General features: G+C 41.9%; 1 protein-coding gene across 1 annotated transcript; it reads left to right on the top strand.

Moving 5' to 3' along the window:
• Window positions 1-3,218: 3,218 nt before the first annotated feature.
• LOC139022325 (ADP/ATP translocase 2) lies at window positions 3,219-4,398 on the top strand. Its single transcript, XM_070433339.1, has one exon. The coding sequence runs from the start codon at window positions 3,278-3,280 to the stop codon at window positions 4,169-4,171; it is 894 nt and encodes a 297-aa protein (XP_070289440.1). The 5' UTR covers window positions 3,219-3,277; the 3' UTR covers window positions 4,172-4,398.
• The last annotated feature ends 14,906 nt before the right edge of the window (window positions 4,399-19,304 follow it).

Genomic DNA, 19,304 nt, shown 5'->3' with positions numbered 1-19,304 from the left:
ACACAAGTGATGAGAAGAGAACGTTTTCTGTTATCAGAATGGTTTTGTATTCTAATGATGCCTATGTAAATTCTATAACAAACCTTTATGGAGATTCACTTTTAAACAAATCTATCTTATTTTATATACTAGAGGCCCGGTGCACAAAAATTTGTGCACTGGGGGTAGGGGGGTCCCTCAGCCCAGCCTGTGCCCTCTCGCAGTCTTGGACCCCTCAGGAGATAACGACCTGCTGGCTTAGGCCTGCTCCTGGGTGGCAGAGGGCAGGCCCAATCCCTAGGTGCAGCCCCTGGTCGGGCTCAGAGCAGGGCTGATTGGGGAGTTGGGGCACCGCCCCCTGTCATGCACAGAGCAGGGCGGATCAGGAGGTTGCGATGCCACCCTCAGTCACGCTCAGGGTAGGGCCGATTGGGGGATTGGGGCACCGCCCCCTGTCACACTCAAGGCAGGGTCGATGGGGAGGTTGCGGCGCCACCCCCTGTGATGCACAGAGCAGGGCCAATCAGGGGGTTGGGGAGCTCCCCCTTGTCACGCACAGAGTAGGGCCGATAGGGGAGTTAGGGCACCGCACCCTGTCACACACAGAGCAGGGCCATCAGGGGGTTGGGGCGCCGCCACTGTCACACTCAGGGCAGGGCTGATGGGGAGGTTATGGCTCTACCCCGTCACACACAGAGCAGGGCCCATGGGGGGGGGGGGTTGGGGTGCCGCACCCTGTCACACACAGAGCAGGGCCCATCAGGGGGTTGGGGTGCCTTCCCCTGTCACTAACAGAGCAGGGCGGATAGGGAGGTTGTGGCCCCGCCCCCTGTAACACACAGAGCCGCAGGGCGATCAGGGGGTTTGGGCGCTGCCCTGTCACGCTGATCTGGTGCCAAGAGGCCTCGTGGCTCCGCTGATCCCGGTGCTGGGAGGCATATTACCCTTTTACTATATAGGATAGAGGCCTGGGGGCCGGCTGGTTTGCCCTGAAGGGTGTCCTGGATCAGGGTGGGGGTCCCCACTGGATTGCCTGGCCAGCCTGGATGAGGGGATGATGGCTGTTTGCAGGTGGTCACACACCCTTCAGGGTGGGGGTCCCCACTGGGGTGCCTGGCCAGTCTGGGTGAGGGGCTGAGGGCTGCTTTCAGGCTGGCGGTTGTTGACTGAAGCTCCCAACCGCTCCTTTTTTTTCTCTTTTTTTAAATTTTATTCTGGGCCAGCTTTAGCTCTGGCTCTAGCTCTGAGGCTTCGTATCTGGTTTGTTTGCCGTTCCATAATCGAAACAATGTATAACTTCAGCTCTGAGATCCCAGCAGGCTGAAAGCTGGTTTCTGGGGTTTTGTTTAGCTTCTACATTTGCAACATAGTACATAGTTGCTTAGAGTTGCAACTCAGAGGCCGGCAAGTCAGCCGGGGAATGTTGGAGTCTGCAGTCACTGGAGCAAGCAAGCCTCATGTTCGCTTCCAGCTGCCTGGCTGCCAGCCGCCATCTTGGCTGACAGTTAATTTGCATAAGGATATGCTGATTAGCCAATGGGAAGGGTAGCGGTCGTACGCTAATTACCATGTTTCTCTTTTATTAGTGTAGATGGGACACATATATTGTAGAGTTTGTATAATTAGACTAGACTAAGGTCTGAATTTATCCAATACGTAGTTAAAATTATCTCCATAGAGGTATTTTCAGAAATAAACATAAATAATGAGATTTGGGCTGAGATGAACTGAGTTTTTAACTCCACAATTTGACTTTTCGACTTTGAGCAAAACAATTAAAATCTCAGACTCTTCATTCCCTTGCCTCTGAGGTGGGATGTACTAACTTGAGTTCCCTAGAAGCCTATTCTGAGATAAATATTTTAATGAAATAATTTATTTGGTGGATGATTTTAGGAAACACTGGTAGGGGGATGAGGAAATAAGGCAAGGAGGGGAATAAAGCCCATAAAAGATGTATTGCTGAGAAGGTAATCACTGTGAGCATTTTGAGCTCAATGGCCCTAAAAAGCTCTCAGAAACATTTTAGAACATGACCATGAGTTGCCCCACCTGAGGAGAAAGAAGCTGGCGTATTCATTCTCCAACTCTCATCTGTCCATGACTGAGAAATGCTCCCAGAGCTATTAACTCCACATTATGCCTGACCTGCCTCATGCAAAAGCAAAGACAAAGCCTTAGCATAGAGTCACAGATGCATGCAGTAGGATGCCTGAGCATGGAGAGGATCAGTGTGTGCATAGCAGATATGGGCAGGGCACCTGAAGCATCTGCTACCTGAGGTATGTATCAGGTCCAATCAGAAGACAGAAACCACACTTTCTGAGCAGGAAATACTTAATATAACAAATTATTATTTATGGAGGATGAGCTTCTAAAAATAGATGAAAAAGAATGCTAAAGAATACCCTGTGGTAGAGGGAGACTCCCCAGAGAAGAAATAAATTTGGAAAAAGTGTTCCCAAAAGTAGAATCCAGACTATGTTGGAGAAGTGTAGATGTAGCCCAAGGAACAGCAGAGAAGTTGGTGGGATTCCTGGAACAGAAATGTCCAGTCACTGGACTGAGGCTGGAGGGCAGAGAAATGCAGGCAGGGCAGAGAGAAAACCCCCTGCTGGGCTGAAGGTGGACAAAAGCTGGCGCCAGAACTGGCAAACTGATGGTGAGCATCACTGAGTGTCCAGCACACACACACATTACTGCTCAAGGTGTATAGCAGAAGCCAACTGAGAGGGCAGCCCAAGGAAACCAGAAGACCCTTTTGTCTGCGGTGTCTCTCCAGCACCCTCTACTGGCAAAGGGGAAATATTTACAAGTTCCAGTCCAGTATCTCCATGGCTATGAAGCAGGGCAATGAAGGGTGGATTTCCAAGTGAAAGGCAATAATCTGACAAGGTAATACAACTTAAATAAGATCGTTAACTATATGAAGTAAATGGAATGTGTCAAAATTACTTCTTAAACTGTAAAGTTCTTGATAGTGTTTTAAATGAGTATTTTTATTCAAAAACATCATCAGAATTACTGCTTATAATAAAAATGTGTTTTTCACTGATACTACTTATTACTTTTTTTCTTTAAAAAAATCTTTAGCATATGGACTTCTTAACAGAATTTGTAGTTTTTGCAAGAATGTCATGAATTGACTCCTGTATCCAAAGATATTTTCTTTTGTTGCCTAAAAGTCCTTTAATGGGAACCAAGTCTTTCTACAATTAATAAGTGCAATACAGCTAGAGCCCCGGAGTTCAGCCGGTTACGGTCCCAGGCCAGCAGTCGCCCGCTTCTTCTTTTCAACATGACAGATGCCGCTGTGTCCTTTGCCAAGGACTTCCTGGCAGGTGGAGTGGCCGCAGCCATCTCCAAGACAGCGGTAGCACCGATCGAGCGGGTCAAGCTGCTGCTGCAGGTGCAGCATGCCAGCAAGCAAATCACTGCAGATAAGCAATACAAGGGCATTATAGACTGCGTGGTTCGTATCCCCAAGGAGCAGGGAGTCCTGTCCTTCTGGCGTGGTAACCTGGCCAATGTCATCAGATACTTCCCTACCCAGGCTCTCAACTTTGCCTTCAAAGATAAATACAAGCAGATCTTCCTGGGTGGTGTGGACAAAGCCCAGTTTTGGCGATACTTTGCAGGGAATCTGGCATCAGGTGGTGCTGCTGGGGCCACCTCCTTGTGTTTTGTGTATCCTCTTGATTTTGCCCGTACCCGTCTAGCAGCTGATGTGGGCAAAGCCGGAGCTGAAAGGGAATTCAAAGGCCTCGGTGACTGCCTGGTTAAGATCTACAAATCTGATGGGCTTAGAGGCCTATACCAAGGCTTTAATGTGTCGGTACAGGGTATTATCATCTACCGAGCTGCCTACTTCGGTGTCTATGACACTGCAAAGGGAATGCTTCCAGATCCCAAGAATACTCACATCTTCATCAGCTGGATGATCGCACAGTCTGTCACAGCAGTGGCTGGGTTGACTTCCTATCCATTTGACACTGTTCGTCGCCGCATGATGATGCAGTCAGGGCGCAAAGGATCTGATATAATGTACACAGGCACACTCGACTGCTGGAGGAAGATTGCTCGTGATGAAGGAGGCAAAGCTTTTTTCAAGGGTGCATGGTCCAATGTTCTCAGAGGCATGGGGGGTGCTTTTGTGCTTGTCTTGTATGATGAAATCAAGAAGTTCACATAAATTATTTCCTAGTCTTCCCTCCCCCAGTCCCCGTGAACAGGCATGTTGTATTATGTAACATATCTTGAGCATTCTTGACAGACTTGGTTGTCTGTTTTATCAGTGGCAACTATTTACTGGTTGAAAATGGGAAGCAATAATATTCATCTGACAAGTTTTCTCTTAAAGCCATTTCCATGATGATGATGGGACTCAATTATATTTTTTATTTCAGTCACTCCTGATAACAAATTTGAAGAAATAAAAAATATCTGAAGTATAAAAAAAAAAAAAAAAAAAAAAAAAAATAAGTGCAATACATACATTTTAACCCATGGAATAGAAGGGCTCTAGCATCTCTTTATTGCTTTTACTGAAAATGTTGGCAGACAGCGGTGAGAATGAGGAGTAGGCTGGGTACAAGGTGAATAAGCTATCACCGAGCATCTGGATTGCCTCCCCTCAAAGACCCTCAGGAAACCACATCTCCTCTCACCCTGGTTAGTGCAGAGTCAAAGTACAACCCCAAACACCAAGTTTAACTCCTCTGACACAGCACACTTTTCTCTCTCAGCCTCCTCAGTGGTGATCTGACTGTCAATTACAATATCACCTTGAGATGTCTTTATCACACACACACATCCTATTAATTAGCCTTTCCACTAAATGAATTAATCTTCTGGCCCATCAATATGCTTCTGGATATTAATTCATTGTTTCCTTTCAATTACCATTACTGTTCTTAAAAATAGAAAAACGATCTGTTTTAGGGTCTGCTGGTAGGTCAGAGCATACACTTCCTTCCTCCTCCTTCTCCTTCTCCTCCTCCTCCTCCTCCTCCTTCTTCCTCCTTCTCCTCCTCCTTTTCTCCTCCTCTTCCTTCCTCCTTCCCCTCCTCCTCTTCCTCCTCCTCCTCCTTCTCCTCCTCCTCCTCCTCTTCCTCCTCCTCCTCCCCCTTTTCTCCTCCTCCTCCTCCTTCTCTCCTCCTCCTCCTTCCTCATTAAGTTTCAACCACCATCAAAGGGATACATTCCCATTACAGCACAACTCACAAGACAGAAACAAAAAGGCAAGAGATGACCACTGATGCATCAATTCTTTTGTCCTAATCCTATCAGGTAGTTACTGCTGTTATCTTTATTTCATAGCTGAGGGAACCCAGGATAAAAGAAGTTAAATAGCCCTAACAGTTTGGCTCAGTGGATAGAGCGTTGGCCTGTGGACTCAAGGGTCCCAAGTTCGATTCCGGTCAAGGGCATGTACCTTGGTTGCAGGCACATCCCCAGTAGGGAGTGTGCAGGAGGCAGCTGATCGATGTTTCTCTCTCATTGATGTTTCTAACTCTCTATCCCTTTCCCTTCCTCTCTGTAAAAAACCAATAAAACATATTTTTTTAAAAAGAAGTTAAATAATATATCCAAAGTCACACTCCTAGTAAGTGGCTGAACTAGGATTTAAACCTATCCATCTTGGTCCCAGAATCCAGTTTTGGGCGTGTCTATTTCAGGTTGTAAGGTGTCCCAAGACAGCCTCTTTTTTTTCTTTCTTTTCTTTTTTTTTTTTTTTTTTTGACAGCCTGTCTCTCTCAGTAGATTTATATTTCCCGCACAGCAGTCAAGACGGAGCCTGGCACACATGCTGCTGTGAAAATGTGGCTAGAAGGCCTTATTATCCAGACAATGATCATTATTTGCATGGGAATTAATAAAAGGCTGGTCATTATAAGGCTTCACATGACACATTTGGCATTCAAAGCAAATAACTGAAATGACATTTAAATTAGCCACTCTAAAAAGACCTACTCCCGTGCTTCCAGTCTCCCATCAACTGTGCAGAAAGGTGGGGATTTAATATAATGTACTATCTGTATTGCAAACTGGAACCCAGAGATGGGCAGGATCTCCAGTGAGCACATTCCATGCAATCTTCTTAAGCATCCATGTAGCTCTCTTTGAAGAACCTTGTGAGGAGTATCAATTACCCAGCAAATAATTAACCCAAGTACTTAGCGTTACCATCCTTATTTTCCACAAAATATGGAGGTCAAAGGAAATGGTATCTTTTTTTAAGGCCCAGGATTTCTGAATTTCCCAAGTCAATAGCTTGGATACTGCTGGTAGTAAAAAGAACAGAAATACACGAAGGGTTTTTATTCTTTTCTCCAAACCAAAATGGCAAGGCATTCACACACAAACATTCAAGACAGGTAGACGCCTTTCTCCTCAGCCTCTCATTAAAACAGGCACCATGCGACTCTTGTCCACTTGAACTATCCTGAGTTAAACATGAACTCTTTATTGAGACCCCCAAATTCTTATGTTTGCTGCTAGAGCCTTTTTTGGAACCAAACCCTTTTTATTTATAAAGCTTAAAACACCTGCTACGCTATAGCTGCCCTTCTTTCTTTCCCCTCCGCACATCCCTTCCTTGATGCCCTCTCTCCCGCCTCCCCTTAACTCATCCCCATACGGTAAGTTGAAATATCAACAATACAAGAGAGTTGGTTTAAATGTGAGATAAAATATTTCATCATCTGCTCAGAGACCTCTGCCAAATGTCACAGTTATTGACCCACATGGAGTGTAAATATACTTTGAAAACCGTATGTCAGGGGACCTCGGCTTACATATTCACTTGGTCCTGCTCGGAAGTAAGCTGCTCAAAAACAGGGCTCTGCTGGAGAACACAGTAAGAGCAAGCCTACAGGGGGGTGGTTTTCTATTGCCCTCACTAATACCAGAGGCGATGATTCACTTGCTGTGATTCATTTATTAAAAAACAAACAAGCTACTTTGGTTCATTTACAGGGAGGAAATTTGACAGAGTAAAGAGGACTCCTGATTTTTTTTTCTAAGAAATCATCTCTATTAGTTTGCAGTAATCAGGATAGGCCCCTGTCTTTGCTATCATTTGTAGATAGCTAAGTGTTGTAGGAAGCTTCGGACATGATTCTCAATGGTCCCTACTCCTAGTGTTAATGTCCTGGTGTGATCCTCTCCCCTTGAGTGTGAGCTGGACTGGGTGACTTTCTTTTTATAAATAGAATACAGCAAAAGTCATGTGATCACTTCCATTATTAGGTAACAAAAGACTGTGACCTCTCTCTTGCTAGCATTTTGTCTCTCTGGGTTCTTCTTACTGTGATGGAAAGTGACAGAAAGTGCCACAAAGCAAGGAACTGAGGACAACCTCTGGCCAACACCCAGCTAGGAACTGAGCCTTTCAACCCAACAGCCCACAGAGAACTGAATCTTGCCAACTCCTACTGAGTGTGCTTAGAAGTGCATCCTGCCCCAGTTCCACTGAGTTGAATCTTGCAGCCTCTGATCATAACTTGATTACAGCCTTGTAATCAGCAGAGAACTCAGCTAAGCCATGCTCAGAATCTTGACCCACACTACCTGAGATAATTTGCTATGCATCAATAGATAATTAATACAAAAAGAATGGGGCAATAATCCCTTAAATTGAGCCAGAAGCCCTAAAATCCCTTCTCAGTATAAAAGTCGCTACCAAAAAACAAACAAAAAACTTCAAACACTTCAAGGTCATAGGGTTGCTTGGTGAGCATGACTTAAGGTAAAAAAGAACTTCATTGGTTTTCAACGCTTTTTCATCCAGAGTTGAACAGCTCTAAAAGCTAAAAAATAAAAATAAAGTTGTCTCCTTTGTACAGGATAGGAAAGCACTCATGATATTTTTGTTCTTTCATTCCACACAGCCCTTCTCCAGACTGTCTGGTTACAAAACAGTTGATTAGGTTTCTGCTTCCTGTAGTTATCTCAAAATCCACAACCTTCTGACCACACTGATTGGCGTGCACGCTTTCCAAGTCTCCTGCAGATGGTTCTACCAACCATCTTCTGCTGATTGTTACCAGCTTCCATCTCAGTCTCCCCTAATAATTACGGTATTTAGCTCCATCTATGAATAAGGCAATCTGAGAGGGGTCACGTGACATGTAAGTGAAAGACGCACCCAAGGATAGAATCCAGTCTCAAAGGCCCATCCCAGTTCTCTATGCCATTCCTTCTTGATGACTTGTGGGAACATAAAATGAATTCTAAGACTTACACACTGACTAGTGCTCATAGCTGCCAGTTCTACCCACTTTTATGCTAACATCCTGTATTTGATACCACCCTCTTGACTTCCTGAGTTACACGGGCCTTCCTCCAGTTTTGCGCTTTCAAAAGTTCATTCTGATCTCTTCCCTAAAGTCTTAGAATCCAGAATCTTAGAATCTTTCCCAAATATTCTCTCTAGCCTTCTTGAAAGGCCAAGAAAAGGCATGAATTTTTGTATTCCTGGTTTTCAATTCTTGACTGCCATTTATTAGATGTGTGACTTTTAAGGAAGCTGCATAATATCTCTGGTGCTGTTTCCTAATAGTTTCTGAAAAATACAGAAATTATCATGTGTGTTTTAATTATATGAGATGCTGCATATAAAACTTGAGCACCGTGTCTACCATATTATAGGTGCTCAACAATTCTTAATTCTCTCCTGTTACTTTCTTTTCTATTATCTTCTCCATTGTCTTTCATATATTAATGAAAGGAAATAGACTATTTTTCTTGCTAACCAATTTCTGCCCTACCTTGGCAAAACCTAACATCAGTGGAGTATGCAATAAAAATGTTTAAAATATATGCATTCCTTCTGGGGTTGATTCTTTCTGTTGTGTTGTATCTTGATTAGTGTTAAAGTTTCAATATCACCATACAATAATATTACACAGTATGTTAGATATCAAATATCACTTCAAGACTGTTGAGGTGGGGAGACACTGGTGATGATGACATTAAATCTCAAGTAAATGTGAGCATTAGCCCAGGTAGATCTGAAAACAATCCCACCAGTTCATTTGCCTTTAGCAACTATCGTTAACCCCTGACCAAATCCCCAAGTAAGTTTATGACATGACTTTCAATGTCAGATCACAAAATGAGATAATATGTGACAAACTTTGTCTCTTGGTGTGTCACCTCTTCTGTGTCCATTCCTTCCCAGTCAGAGTTTACATTCTTTTGAATCAGAAAGACATCTCACAGATCTGCTTTTGTCTCAGTCCTTCTACTCTAAACTTTGTAATAATCACCCTATGTTTACTTCCCTAAAACAATTTGCCCTTGATTGTATTTACTCATTTTTCTGATTAGTTCCTGCTTTTTCTCTAGGGAAAAAAGACCTTCCGTTTTTGTATGAAATTATGTTCTGAGCATTACAGTTTGCATGACTTCCCACTTTACTGATGCCTTTAGAGGGCCTAAGGCACTTCTTAAGGGATGTAGGAACTGCTAGGATTCCCTCTTTTAAAAGTTTATGCGTGAAAAGGTTAAGCACTGTCATCCTTCCTTATTCTCTTCCCCATGAAATCATTATTTTTTACAACCTGTCTGCAGAGGCTAGACTAAGTTCTACTACAACTTTAATATAAAAGTGGAAATTTCAATGAGATACATGTGACAATTTAACCTTTAGTTCCCAGTTCAGATGTCATTTTTTGGTTTACACTCAGAAAACTGAGATTTTTCTATGACAAGATATAACTTAAAAATATTAGCTACTTCTTTGATTAATATCTCTCTCCTAATCAGACTGTAAGCACTTTGGGATAAGGCTGCTTGTTTATTTTGGTCATTATTATATCCACAGACAACACAGAAGTTAATAAACATGTTTTAAATGAGTGAATAAATGAGGGAATGAATGCATAAATGAATAAAGAGCTGGGATCAGGTTTTTTTGTGTTATAGAGACTATGTTCTTAAGAAATCTTGTTGACACCAAGCCAGTTTCTAAGTTTTATTCCCTATATTTGCCATTTTACCACTTCATAGGATAGTGGATCTTCCAGTAGAAGAACTTAGGGCTCACATTGAGTTCTGTGAGGCCACCTGAAATCTTTAGCTCTGCTAGGTGCTCTGCTAGGTATAATTACACCCAGTCTCTAGTTTCCTTGGACTCCCCAAGTTGTGACTGAGAGAGTAAACTATGGGACAATTATCAACATCCATAACTTCTGAGCTTTTTATCTAAAGAGCATGAAATAATGTGCATTGGATCAAAGAGTTTTCCCAAAATCTGAAGGAAGTTTCGGATCTAGAATTCAGCCATATTTGAATACAGAGGAAAGAAGTGAAAGAGGGGAAAAAATGGTAGAAAGTGAAAAGAGAAAGGCAAAAATTGACCCAGAGACATAGAAGCATAGAACAGACTGTTGAATCTCAGAGAGAAGGTGAGGGTGGGTGGGTGGGAAGAGATCAATCAAAGAACTTGTAGGTATATATGCATAACTCATGGACACAGACAATAGGGTGTTGAAGGCCTGGGGCGGTGGGGAGGGGTGGGGTGAGCAGGGACAGGCTATAAGGCGTCAATGGGAGAAAAAGGGGACATATATAATACTTTTAACAGTAAAGATTCAAAACAGAAAAAAGTAAAAGGCAGAAGAGAGCATTGATTTTTTTTTTATACAAACCATTGGAAATAAGGAAAATAATAATCATTATTATTATTATGTAACTAGTTATATCATTACACAATTACCAAAGAATTATAGCATATTTCTCAAAGCCTCGGTTTTGAAAATTGATAGATTGTTGAGATAGTGGTATTATCTCCTACAGTTCAATATGTTGCTATTGAGAGCATAGTAAACTACCTGGTGTTTATATTTAATATAAGTTTCTATGTTTTATCTATCAGGGAAATTGAATAAGGACACTGTGGTTAAGAATACCTCAAAATTTCTCAGCTGTACCTTGGTATGCAGATATAATTAGAGGTGGGAATGAAAATTCCCTGCACTGAGAATTCTGACTTTATTGCTATTAAATCCTCTGCACAGAGGTTGGGCCAGGAGGTCTTGGAACCACATGTTCCACTCCCCCTTCTAACCTGTCCCCATTTCTGCCACTGAGTAGATTTTCTCCAAGAACAAAACCATAAGATGCAAATGGCACTTGTTGCCATAGCAGCTAAAATGTTCAGTTCTACCTTCCTCCTCTCAAAGAGACCTTAATGCATCCAGTACTTTTCTTGGGGTTAGAACATTAGTTAGAAACTAGGCCAGGCTTGGTCTGATATTCTCTCAACCACTGGGATAAAGCATCTGTGCGAATTCAGTGATATTCCAAACATCATCAAATCATTTGCAGCATGAAAAAAATCAACCATATGATTGATTGATGGTTCCATGTGGGGAGCAGCTATAGGGTTAAGCCTCGGACTGACCTGTTGGCAAAGTCACAAGTCCCAGCTTAGAGGGTACAGTCCTCTTAGCATAATTAGGCTTGACCTTATAAGGCTCCCTAGATCTTATCTGAGAAGCTAATGGGCTGAGGGAGGTAGAGGAAGTGGCCAAAACAAGTGAAACTCACAAGAACAGTGTAACTATGGTAACCACTACCTTGTTTACCTCTGACTATAAAATAAAGGCTCAGCTTGCCTGTACATCTCTCTCTGTGGCCTCAGCCAGGCACAGGGAAGATCCACGGAGACTAAAGAGAGCTATGCTGATCATCTGAACGCTGTCTCCGTGTAAAACATTTTTCGCCGACTCCGTCCACACCTTTGGGAACCCCTGGACCGCTGGGGCTGGACCCTGGCAGTTCCATATTAACACCATCTGTCTAGGGGTTCTTCTAAGAGTCCTATGGCAAGGGAGAACAAAGAAAACTAATTGAGCCTGAACTTTCTGTAGCTTTACAAAGTTGGTTACATCTCAAGTTAGAATCCCATGTTTGACTCCCTGCAGTTTAATTTAGCAAGCAATACCCCTTTAAGGTTGGGCCTCTCTCTGATTGTCTAATAATTACTTGCTTATACTACTCCCCAACTCTCACATCCCTTCCAATTTTTTTCGGTTTCTCAGTAGCAATAGCAATACTTTAGGTTTCTTGTGGTCTGCTAAATTAGTTGAAAGGATTAAATCCTAACTGAAAGAGAAGTAGCATTCTTTCTTTGAAGTAACTGCTCTCTGTGTCTCCGTAATAGAAATAGAAAGGGCAGGGAGTCCTACAAACATGGTCACCACACTTACGCTAAGTGTGTCTGTGTTTGTCCTTTTCAAGACATGGCTCTCTGAAGCTGTGGCAAATCAAACAGAAAGATTCTAGGGAAGGAAAACAAGAACAAATAGACAAGCATATCCATACACAAAGACATACACAAATGTTCACAGCAGCTCCGCTCATAACAGTTTCAAACTATACCCAGCCCAAATGTCTGTCAACAGGAGATGAACAAAAGGCTATTCATCAATAAAAAGGAATGATCTTTGATACATGAAACAAAATGGATGAATCTCAAAAGCATTACACTGAATGGAAGAAGCATACTGTATGGTTATATTTATATGAAACTCTAGAAAAGACTAATCTATAATGGTTTAATGGAAAGAACACAAGGGACGTTTGTGGGATGATAAAAATGTTCTGCATATTGATGGAAGCTGTGGTTATATGACTATATAAATATATAAATTAATGAAAACTCATTAGAACACTTACTATAATTTAGATTTTTATATATACTCATATATATATTCTTCACTTCTACCAAACCCTTGGCAACACAGACAGTGACTTTAACTTGACTTTGCTTTCAAATAGAGAAACAGATTCGACATAAAAATTGTTGTTTCATTGCATTACGTGCTATATATCAGTAGTAGGCTGGATAATATCACCACAGATATCAAGTGTTAACCCATGGAAACCGTAAATGGAAAAGGGATATTTTCAGACTTGCTTAAGTTAAGGATCTTGTCCTAGACCAGGGGTGGGCAAACTTTTTGACTCGAGGGCCACAGTGGGTTCTTAAACTGGACCGGAGGGCCGGAACAAAAGCATGGATGGAGTGTTTGTGTGAACTAATATAAATTCAAAGTAAACATCATTACATAAAAGGGTACGGTCTTTTTTTTTTTTTTAGTTTTATTCATTTCAAATGGGCCGGATCCGGCCCACGGGCCGTAGTTTGCCCACGGCTGTCCTAGACTATCCAAATAGGATCTAAAATGCTATCAAGAGTTTTTAAGAGAGAGCAGCAAAGGGAGATAGCCTCTGTATGAGAAGGCAATGTGAAGACAGAGGCAGAAATTGGAATAAAGGAGCTCCACACCAAGGAATGCCAGCAGCCACTAGGAGCTGGAAGAGATAAGCAACAGATTTTCCCCTAAGGTTTCCAGAAAGAGCGTGGTGCAGTAATATGGATTTCAGACTTCTGGCTTCCAAAATGGTGAGAGAATAATTTTTTTTGTTTTAAGCCACCCCAAGTTTGTGATAATTGACTACAGCAGACACAGAAAACTAATACAATCCTATATAAGAAAGAGGTAATATGCAAATTAACCCTCACGCCCTCACAAGATAGCTGCCTATAACCAGGCCAACAGGGGGGTTAGTGAGGGACGACCAAACGACTGAACAGCAGGCTGTGGGGCGACCAGGCCGGTGGGGGCAGGGGTGTGCGTGAGAGGCAACCAAGCCACGGGGGGGGGGGGGGGGGCAGTTGGGGGTGACCAGACCAGCAGTGGGGGCTGTTGGGGGCAACCAGGCTGGCAGAGAAGGGCAGTTGGGGGCAACCAGGCCAGCAGGGGGGGCAGTAAGAGGTGACCAGGCCGGCTGGGAGGGGGCAGTTGGGGGTGACCTGGCCAGCAGGAGGGGGCAGTTAGGGGCAATCAGGCCAGCACGCAGAGGCAGTGAGGGGCAATCAGGCCGGCAGGGGGGTCAGTTAGGGGTGACCAGGCAGGCAGGTGAGCAATTAGGAGCCAGCGGTTGAGGATTGTGAGAGGGATGTCCCAGATTGGAGAGGGTGTAGGCTGAGCTGAGGGGACCCTCCCCCTGCACATGCATGAATTTCGTGCACCAGGCCTCTAGTGCTTTTTATAAAATCCCAAACATTTAGAAGTTTTTAAATTCCATTCAATCAGGAAAACACTTATTGAGTAGTATAAACAAGATCTCCAAAAGAACCGAGCTCAAGTCACTTACAATCAAAGGAAGATGCTGGAACACAGGGCAGAAAAGACAAGAACTGTAACAGAGACTTTGTGGATGATGGGAAAACAGAGAAGAGAATAATGATATCTGACCAAAGAACTGGAGAATGCTTTTGCAAAAAGTTGCCTTCAAAGTTGGCCTTGAAAATTTGTAAGACTTCAGCAAAAGTTGACAGGAAACTTAAATGTGGTTGAGAGTCTTATTTCCTAAGGGTTCCAGTTAATCACTCTAGAAGTCTCTCACTGCTTTACTAAATAAGTGAGAGTCATGTAGCAAAAGTTGTTTAGGTGAGGGCTCTTTTCCAAATGATATTTTAGCCAGTCATAATGGAATACACGTCTTCCAAGTTATTAACAACAAAGGAGATCATGAGTAGGCTAACCTGAGATGAAGGCAAATAATACAGGGAATATTTCATAATTCACTAGAAAGAGATGTCACTCCCAATTGTCAAAGAAAAAGCTTTTATAAATGTTTGAAATTAAAAATATGTGATCAACCAAAGGACTTGTATGCATGCATATAAGCATAACCAATGGACACAGACACTAGGTGGGTGAGGGCATGTGCTGGGGGGTTGGGGTGGCCGGGGAGAGGTCAATGGGGGGAAAAGGAGACATATGTAATACTTTAAACAATAAAGAATTTTTTTAAAAAAGTGATAGATTCCAGACCAGAAGCTTCTTCAGACCCAAAGCTATTAGTCAAGTTTTTCTAAGCATGCAGAATCACCTCTGGAAAGCTACAGGAGAGGGGAAAAAATCTTTTATTAACTTTCACTTGTGGTCTAGCCATTGGTAATTTAGAGTTTGATCGCTTGCTATGACATGTCATCAGTAGGACTCCAGCAGCAAGCTAACCTACTGGTTGGAACGTCTACCCCCTGGTGGACAGTGCATGTCATAGCAAGTGGTTGGGCAGCCTTAGCATATCATTAGCATATTATGCTTTGATTGGTTGAACAGACAACTGGGAGACTGGACACTTAGCATATTAGGCTTTTATTATATAGGATTATTATTTTGTCCAGATTTTCTAAATGTTAGAAGCTTAATAATTTCCCACAGTAACTCAATGCACCATATTAATTATAAGTTTCCCAAATTTTAAAAAAGTACATCTTATGGTATTTCCATCGAAATCTCAAAAGGACTTTAAAAAATTTAGTAAAAACTTCTTACCATTTGAAAATGAACAGATAAAAAAAATCAAGACAAGTGTTTTAAAGAACAGCAACAGTGAGGTAAATACTTATCAGATATTAAAATGTACAATAAAGTGATCAAACGCCCGGTCTCCTAGTCAAACTCCCGAGGGGACACTTTGCATATTAGCTTTTTATATATATGGATACTCCTAATTAAATAAATTGAACTGAAACTTATAAAAATACTAGTTATTATTTAGACTAAATTAATAAATCTTTCCACTAGGTTTACACATACTATATTATATGGAATATTCTGCCGTCAAATTTGACTTCTGCCATCAAATTTAACTCTATATTAAAATACTTCTCATTGACCTGCAATCATAAGAACTCTTACCTCCACCATGGTTCAGTGAAATGCATTATGCCATTTACTGTGTTTCCACAGCCCTAGGACCTAGCAGATAATTGGATACTGGGGGGAAAAAAGTCTTAGTTTCTAAGTTTCTCATCTACTGTGCACAAAGATTAGCAGTCCCAATTCCATCACCCAGAGACCACAGAGTCTGCAATTTCAAATGCATTCAGAGTGGCTGTGTCTCTGGTGGTTGGAAATGGTCATTGACATTCAGACAGACAGTCACCTTTTTAGCATTTCCTTTCTTTTCTTTACTCCTTATTTTCAGTATAACTGACATTGCTCAAAGGAACTAGGAAACGAAAATGAAGCTAAAGAATGACAACATGGTAGCAAAACTGTGAGCCAAGCAATCAGAGCATGACTTTGCATGATGTGTGCAAGGTTATAATTCAGTCATCTTCCAGAATTATTTTCTGTACATGACAAATTGACTGCATGTCATTGAGTAGAGGTTTCATCTATCTCATATTTTTTCTCAGGCTGCTTACATGAATTCATTATTTCATATTCATCATATAACTTAGAGAGACTTTCAGGTGTCAGAAATAGTATAAGGAATGAAGAAGGGTAAAGATTCAGAGACTAAGGAAAGAAAGGAGAAACCCAACTTAGGATGCATGGAATTCGGACAGTGCCAACCAATACAGAGGAGGGTGTGGAGGTGGCTGGGAGATTAAGCACTGGAACCCAATCTGACACAAAACTTCATCCTGTGTTCTCAGGGAATCAAAATCCAGTCTGTCAGTTGTGTTATTGAAATGGGTTAAATGCCTTTTTAAACAGGATGAAAGTGGCTCATCCGAGTGAGGAAGGTAAAGCAGAGAATGATAGGCAGAATCTTGGAGTCCACTGCCTCTAGGATGATGTCATGGCTGTGAAATAAAATTTATTGCAATCCTGTTTCTTTTGGATTAAGGAGTTAAGAGTGAGTTCAGAGCTCCCTCTAGCCTGCTGCGCTTGTCTGTAACATAGGCCTACGAGTCATGAAATTTCAAGTGCTGGAGATGTCATGTTGGATGTGATGAGCATCAAAGGTTTCTGTGGGTTACATTAGTGTTGAATGGATGGACACATCCCTTTGGGGTGGTGGTGACAAAGCTATAGCAATAAAGGAAGAAGTCCTCTTCTCTCTCTCTCTCTCTATATATATATATAAAATGTCTCTGAATCTCAGCATTTTTATCACAATTCCTATAGAAATACTCCAACCAGAGGTTCACATGAGGGTATATTTACCAAGTAACCCTAGCAGGAGATCTGTAGTATAAGCTCGTATAGATGTAAGCTTTGAACATGATGAACCTCCAGGTGGACAAACTAATGGCCCTCCTTCTATCACAAGGTGAAATGCGTTGGTACAATACCCTGCAAACCTACAGAAATGGTTCCAGGTTGGGGAACAGTGGCATTGCAGGATGAGCCCTACACTAGACTAGTTCTTCTCTACTTATAGATTTGGGTGGGTTTTCCTATCTCGTGAGCCACGCAACCTGCCTGACCACAAATTGCATATGGGTGGTCGCCCTGTATTTGCCATCACATGCAATAGGCCTACTTCATAGGTGCCAACATGGTGGAAAAACAGATACATTCGAAGGGATGGAAGTTAAATTTGGGAAAAGAATCCATAAAGCACCACTTAATTATAAGGGGTAGAGAGGCTACTATTTTTACCTCACTTTTCCACTTTGCTGATTTTTCAAATTTACTCAATTTAGAAATACTATCTTATAATGGAAAATGTTGGAGCCATTCATATTATTTAAACAATAAAATAGGTTATTAAGAATTTTTTAATTAGTTCTGTCAGATACACGAAAGCCCATAGTCTTAAACATGCTCAGGAAATACACACACACACACATTTTACATATACATATATGCATATACACATATACATATAACATCCACATGAGAAAGATTGTCCTCTGATTTTGCAAGGTTCTCTCGTTGTCTTCTGAATATTCATTTTCTCTTCTCCCTTACTAACCGAAACTCTGATTTTGGCATGGTGTTGATTATTTCAACTGAAAATCTTAGTTTCCCAGCCATTCTTACAACTATGGGTGATCCTGTCACCCAGTTCTGGCCTAATTGGGAATGAGACCTAATTGGGAATGTGGTCGAATTTTCTGATGTGTTATTCTCTCTCCTAATATAGGTGCTGCCACTTCCTCTTTCCTGCTCTCATTTTCTTTTAGGCTAGGAGATGGACTTGACTCTTGGAGGTGCAGAAGCCATCCAGCGACAATGAGAGGGAACCCACACCCTGAGGATGGTAGAGTGGGAAGGTGGAAGAAATATGAGTCCCTGGAGGCATCAGAGTCCTGCTGAAGGACTTCTGGACTTTGTGTGCAAAAAAAATCCTTTGTTTGTTTAAGCCATTGATTGGTAGAGTTTCTTCTACCTTCATCAGAGTACATATAAATATTAATGAACACCGATTTTATATGTCATAGTTCACATTTAGTGAATTAAAAACTCTTCTTTCCTATTATTGTAATGAGGTCTTCCCTGGTAAGTAAGCACTTCTAGACTCATGCAATATTCCTCCTAAACTTTAAACTTTTTTGCATTATGCCTCTCATCATGGTAAAAAGCAAAAAATACCATGTCCCAAGCACATTCCAGCTTTGGTGCTGCAACCTAATTAGTCAAACTAAATTACTGGGGGAATAAATATTGTGATAACTACTGCTGCTCTCCAGCCAATTTGCATATTTATCTAGAATTATTATAGATGTTATTATCACCCACATACCTGCTGCTGTGTAGGCAGGAAAACAAGCCAAAAACAAGTGAAGAAGCAAAACATACTAAGTTTTTAAAAAATGGGTATAATCCTTAAGCATAGGATAAAATCAGACCTTCAAATATGAGGGCCAGTATGCTTGGTTACTAACCAGTCTCTAACTACTATAAATGTCCAAGTCCAGATAAGGAGAAAAAAATAATACAGATAATTTCTATGTTTTCGTTTCATTTATACTTTCTGTAAAATGGGGGGGGGGGGGGAATACTTTAGAGGGTTAGCGCTGTTCCTCTTTTTTTTTTCTTCCAAAGAGGAAGGAGAGGGAGAACATGATTGAAACATCAATGATGAGAGAGAATCATTATTGGCTGCCCCCTGCACGCCCCCTACTGAGGACCAAGCCCACAACCCAGGCAGGACTGGAATTGAATGGGACTCTTCAGTCCACAGGCCAGCACTCTATCCACTGAGCCAAACTGGCTAGGGCTGTACCTCTTTTTTTAGCAAACTCTGCTGTGACTTAATTTACATCAACATCTTTTGCCCAAAATATCTTTTAAGTTTCTTTACTCAAAAACCACACCGATAGCCAGGTGGTGTGGCTCAGTGGTTGAGTTTTGACCCATGAACCAGGAGGTTATGGTTCGATTCCTGGTCAGGGCATGCCCATGCTACAGGCTCAATCCTGGTGGGGTGCGTGCAGGAGACAGCGAGCAATGATTCTCATTCATCATTGACGTGTCTATCTCTCTCTCCCTCTCCCTTCCTCTCTGAAACCAATAAAAACAGTTTTTAAAAACACACGCATAAAAAATAGTAGG

Source organism: Myotis yumanensis, unplaced genomic scaffold (genome assembly GCF_028538775.1).
Source record: "Myotis yumanensis isolate MYYU_CA2020_CCGP unplaced genomic scaffold, mMyoYum1.0.hap1 SCAF_14, whole genome shotgun sequence".
Taxonomy (NCBI): domain Eukaryota; kingdom Metazoa; phylum Chordata; class Mammalia; order Chiroptera; family Vespertilionidae; genus Myotis; species Myotis yumanensis.
The sequence above is the reverse complement of the archived record's forward strand: the minus strand, read 5'-3'. Positions and strand labels throughout refer to the sequence as shown.

Coding starts and splice junctions, on each gene's coding strand:
- LOC139022325 (XM_070433339.1), top strand. CDS start 3,278: ATGACAGATGCCGCTGTGTCCTTTGCCAAGGACTTCCTGGCAGGTGGA.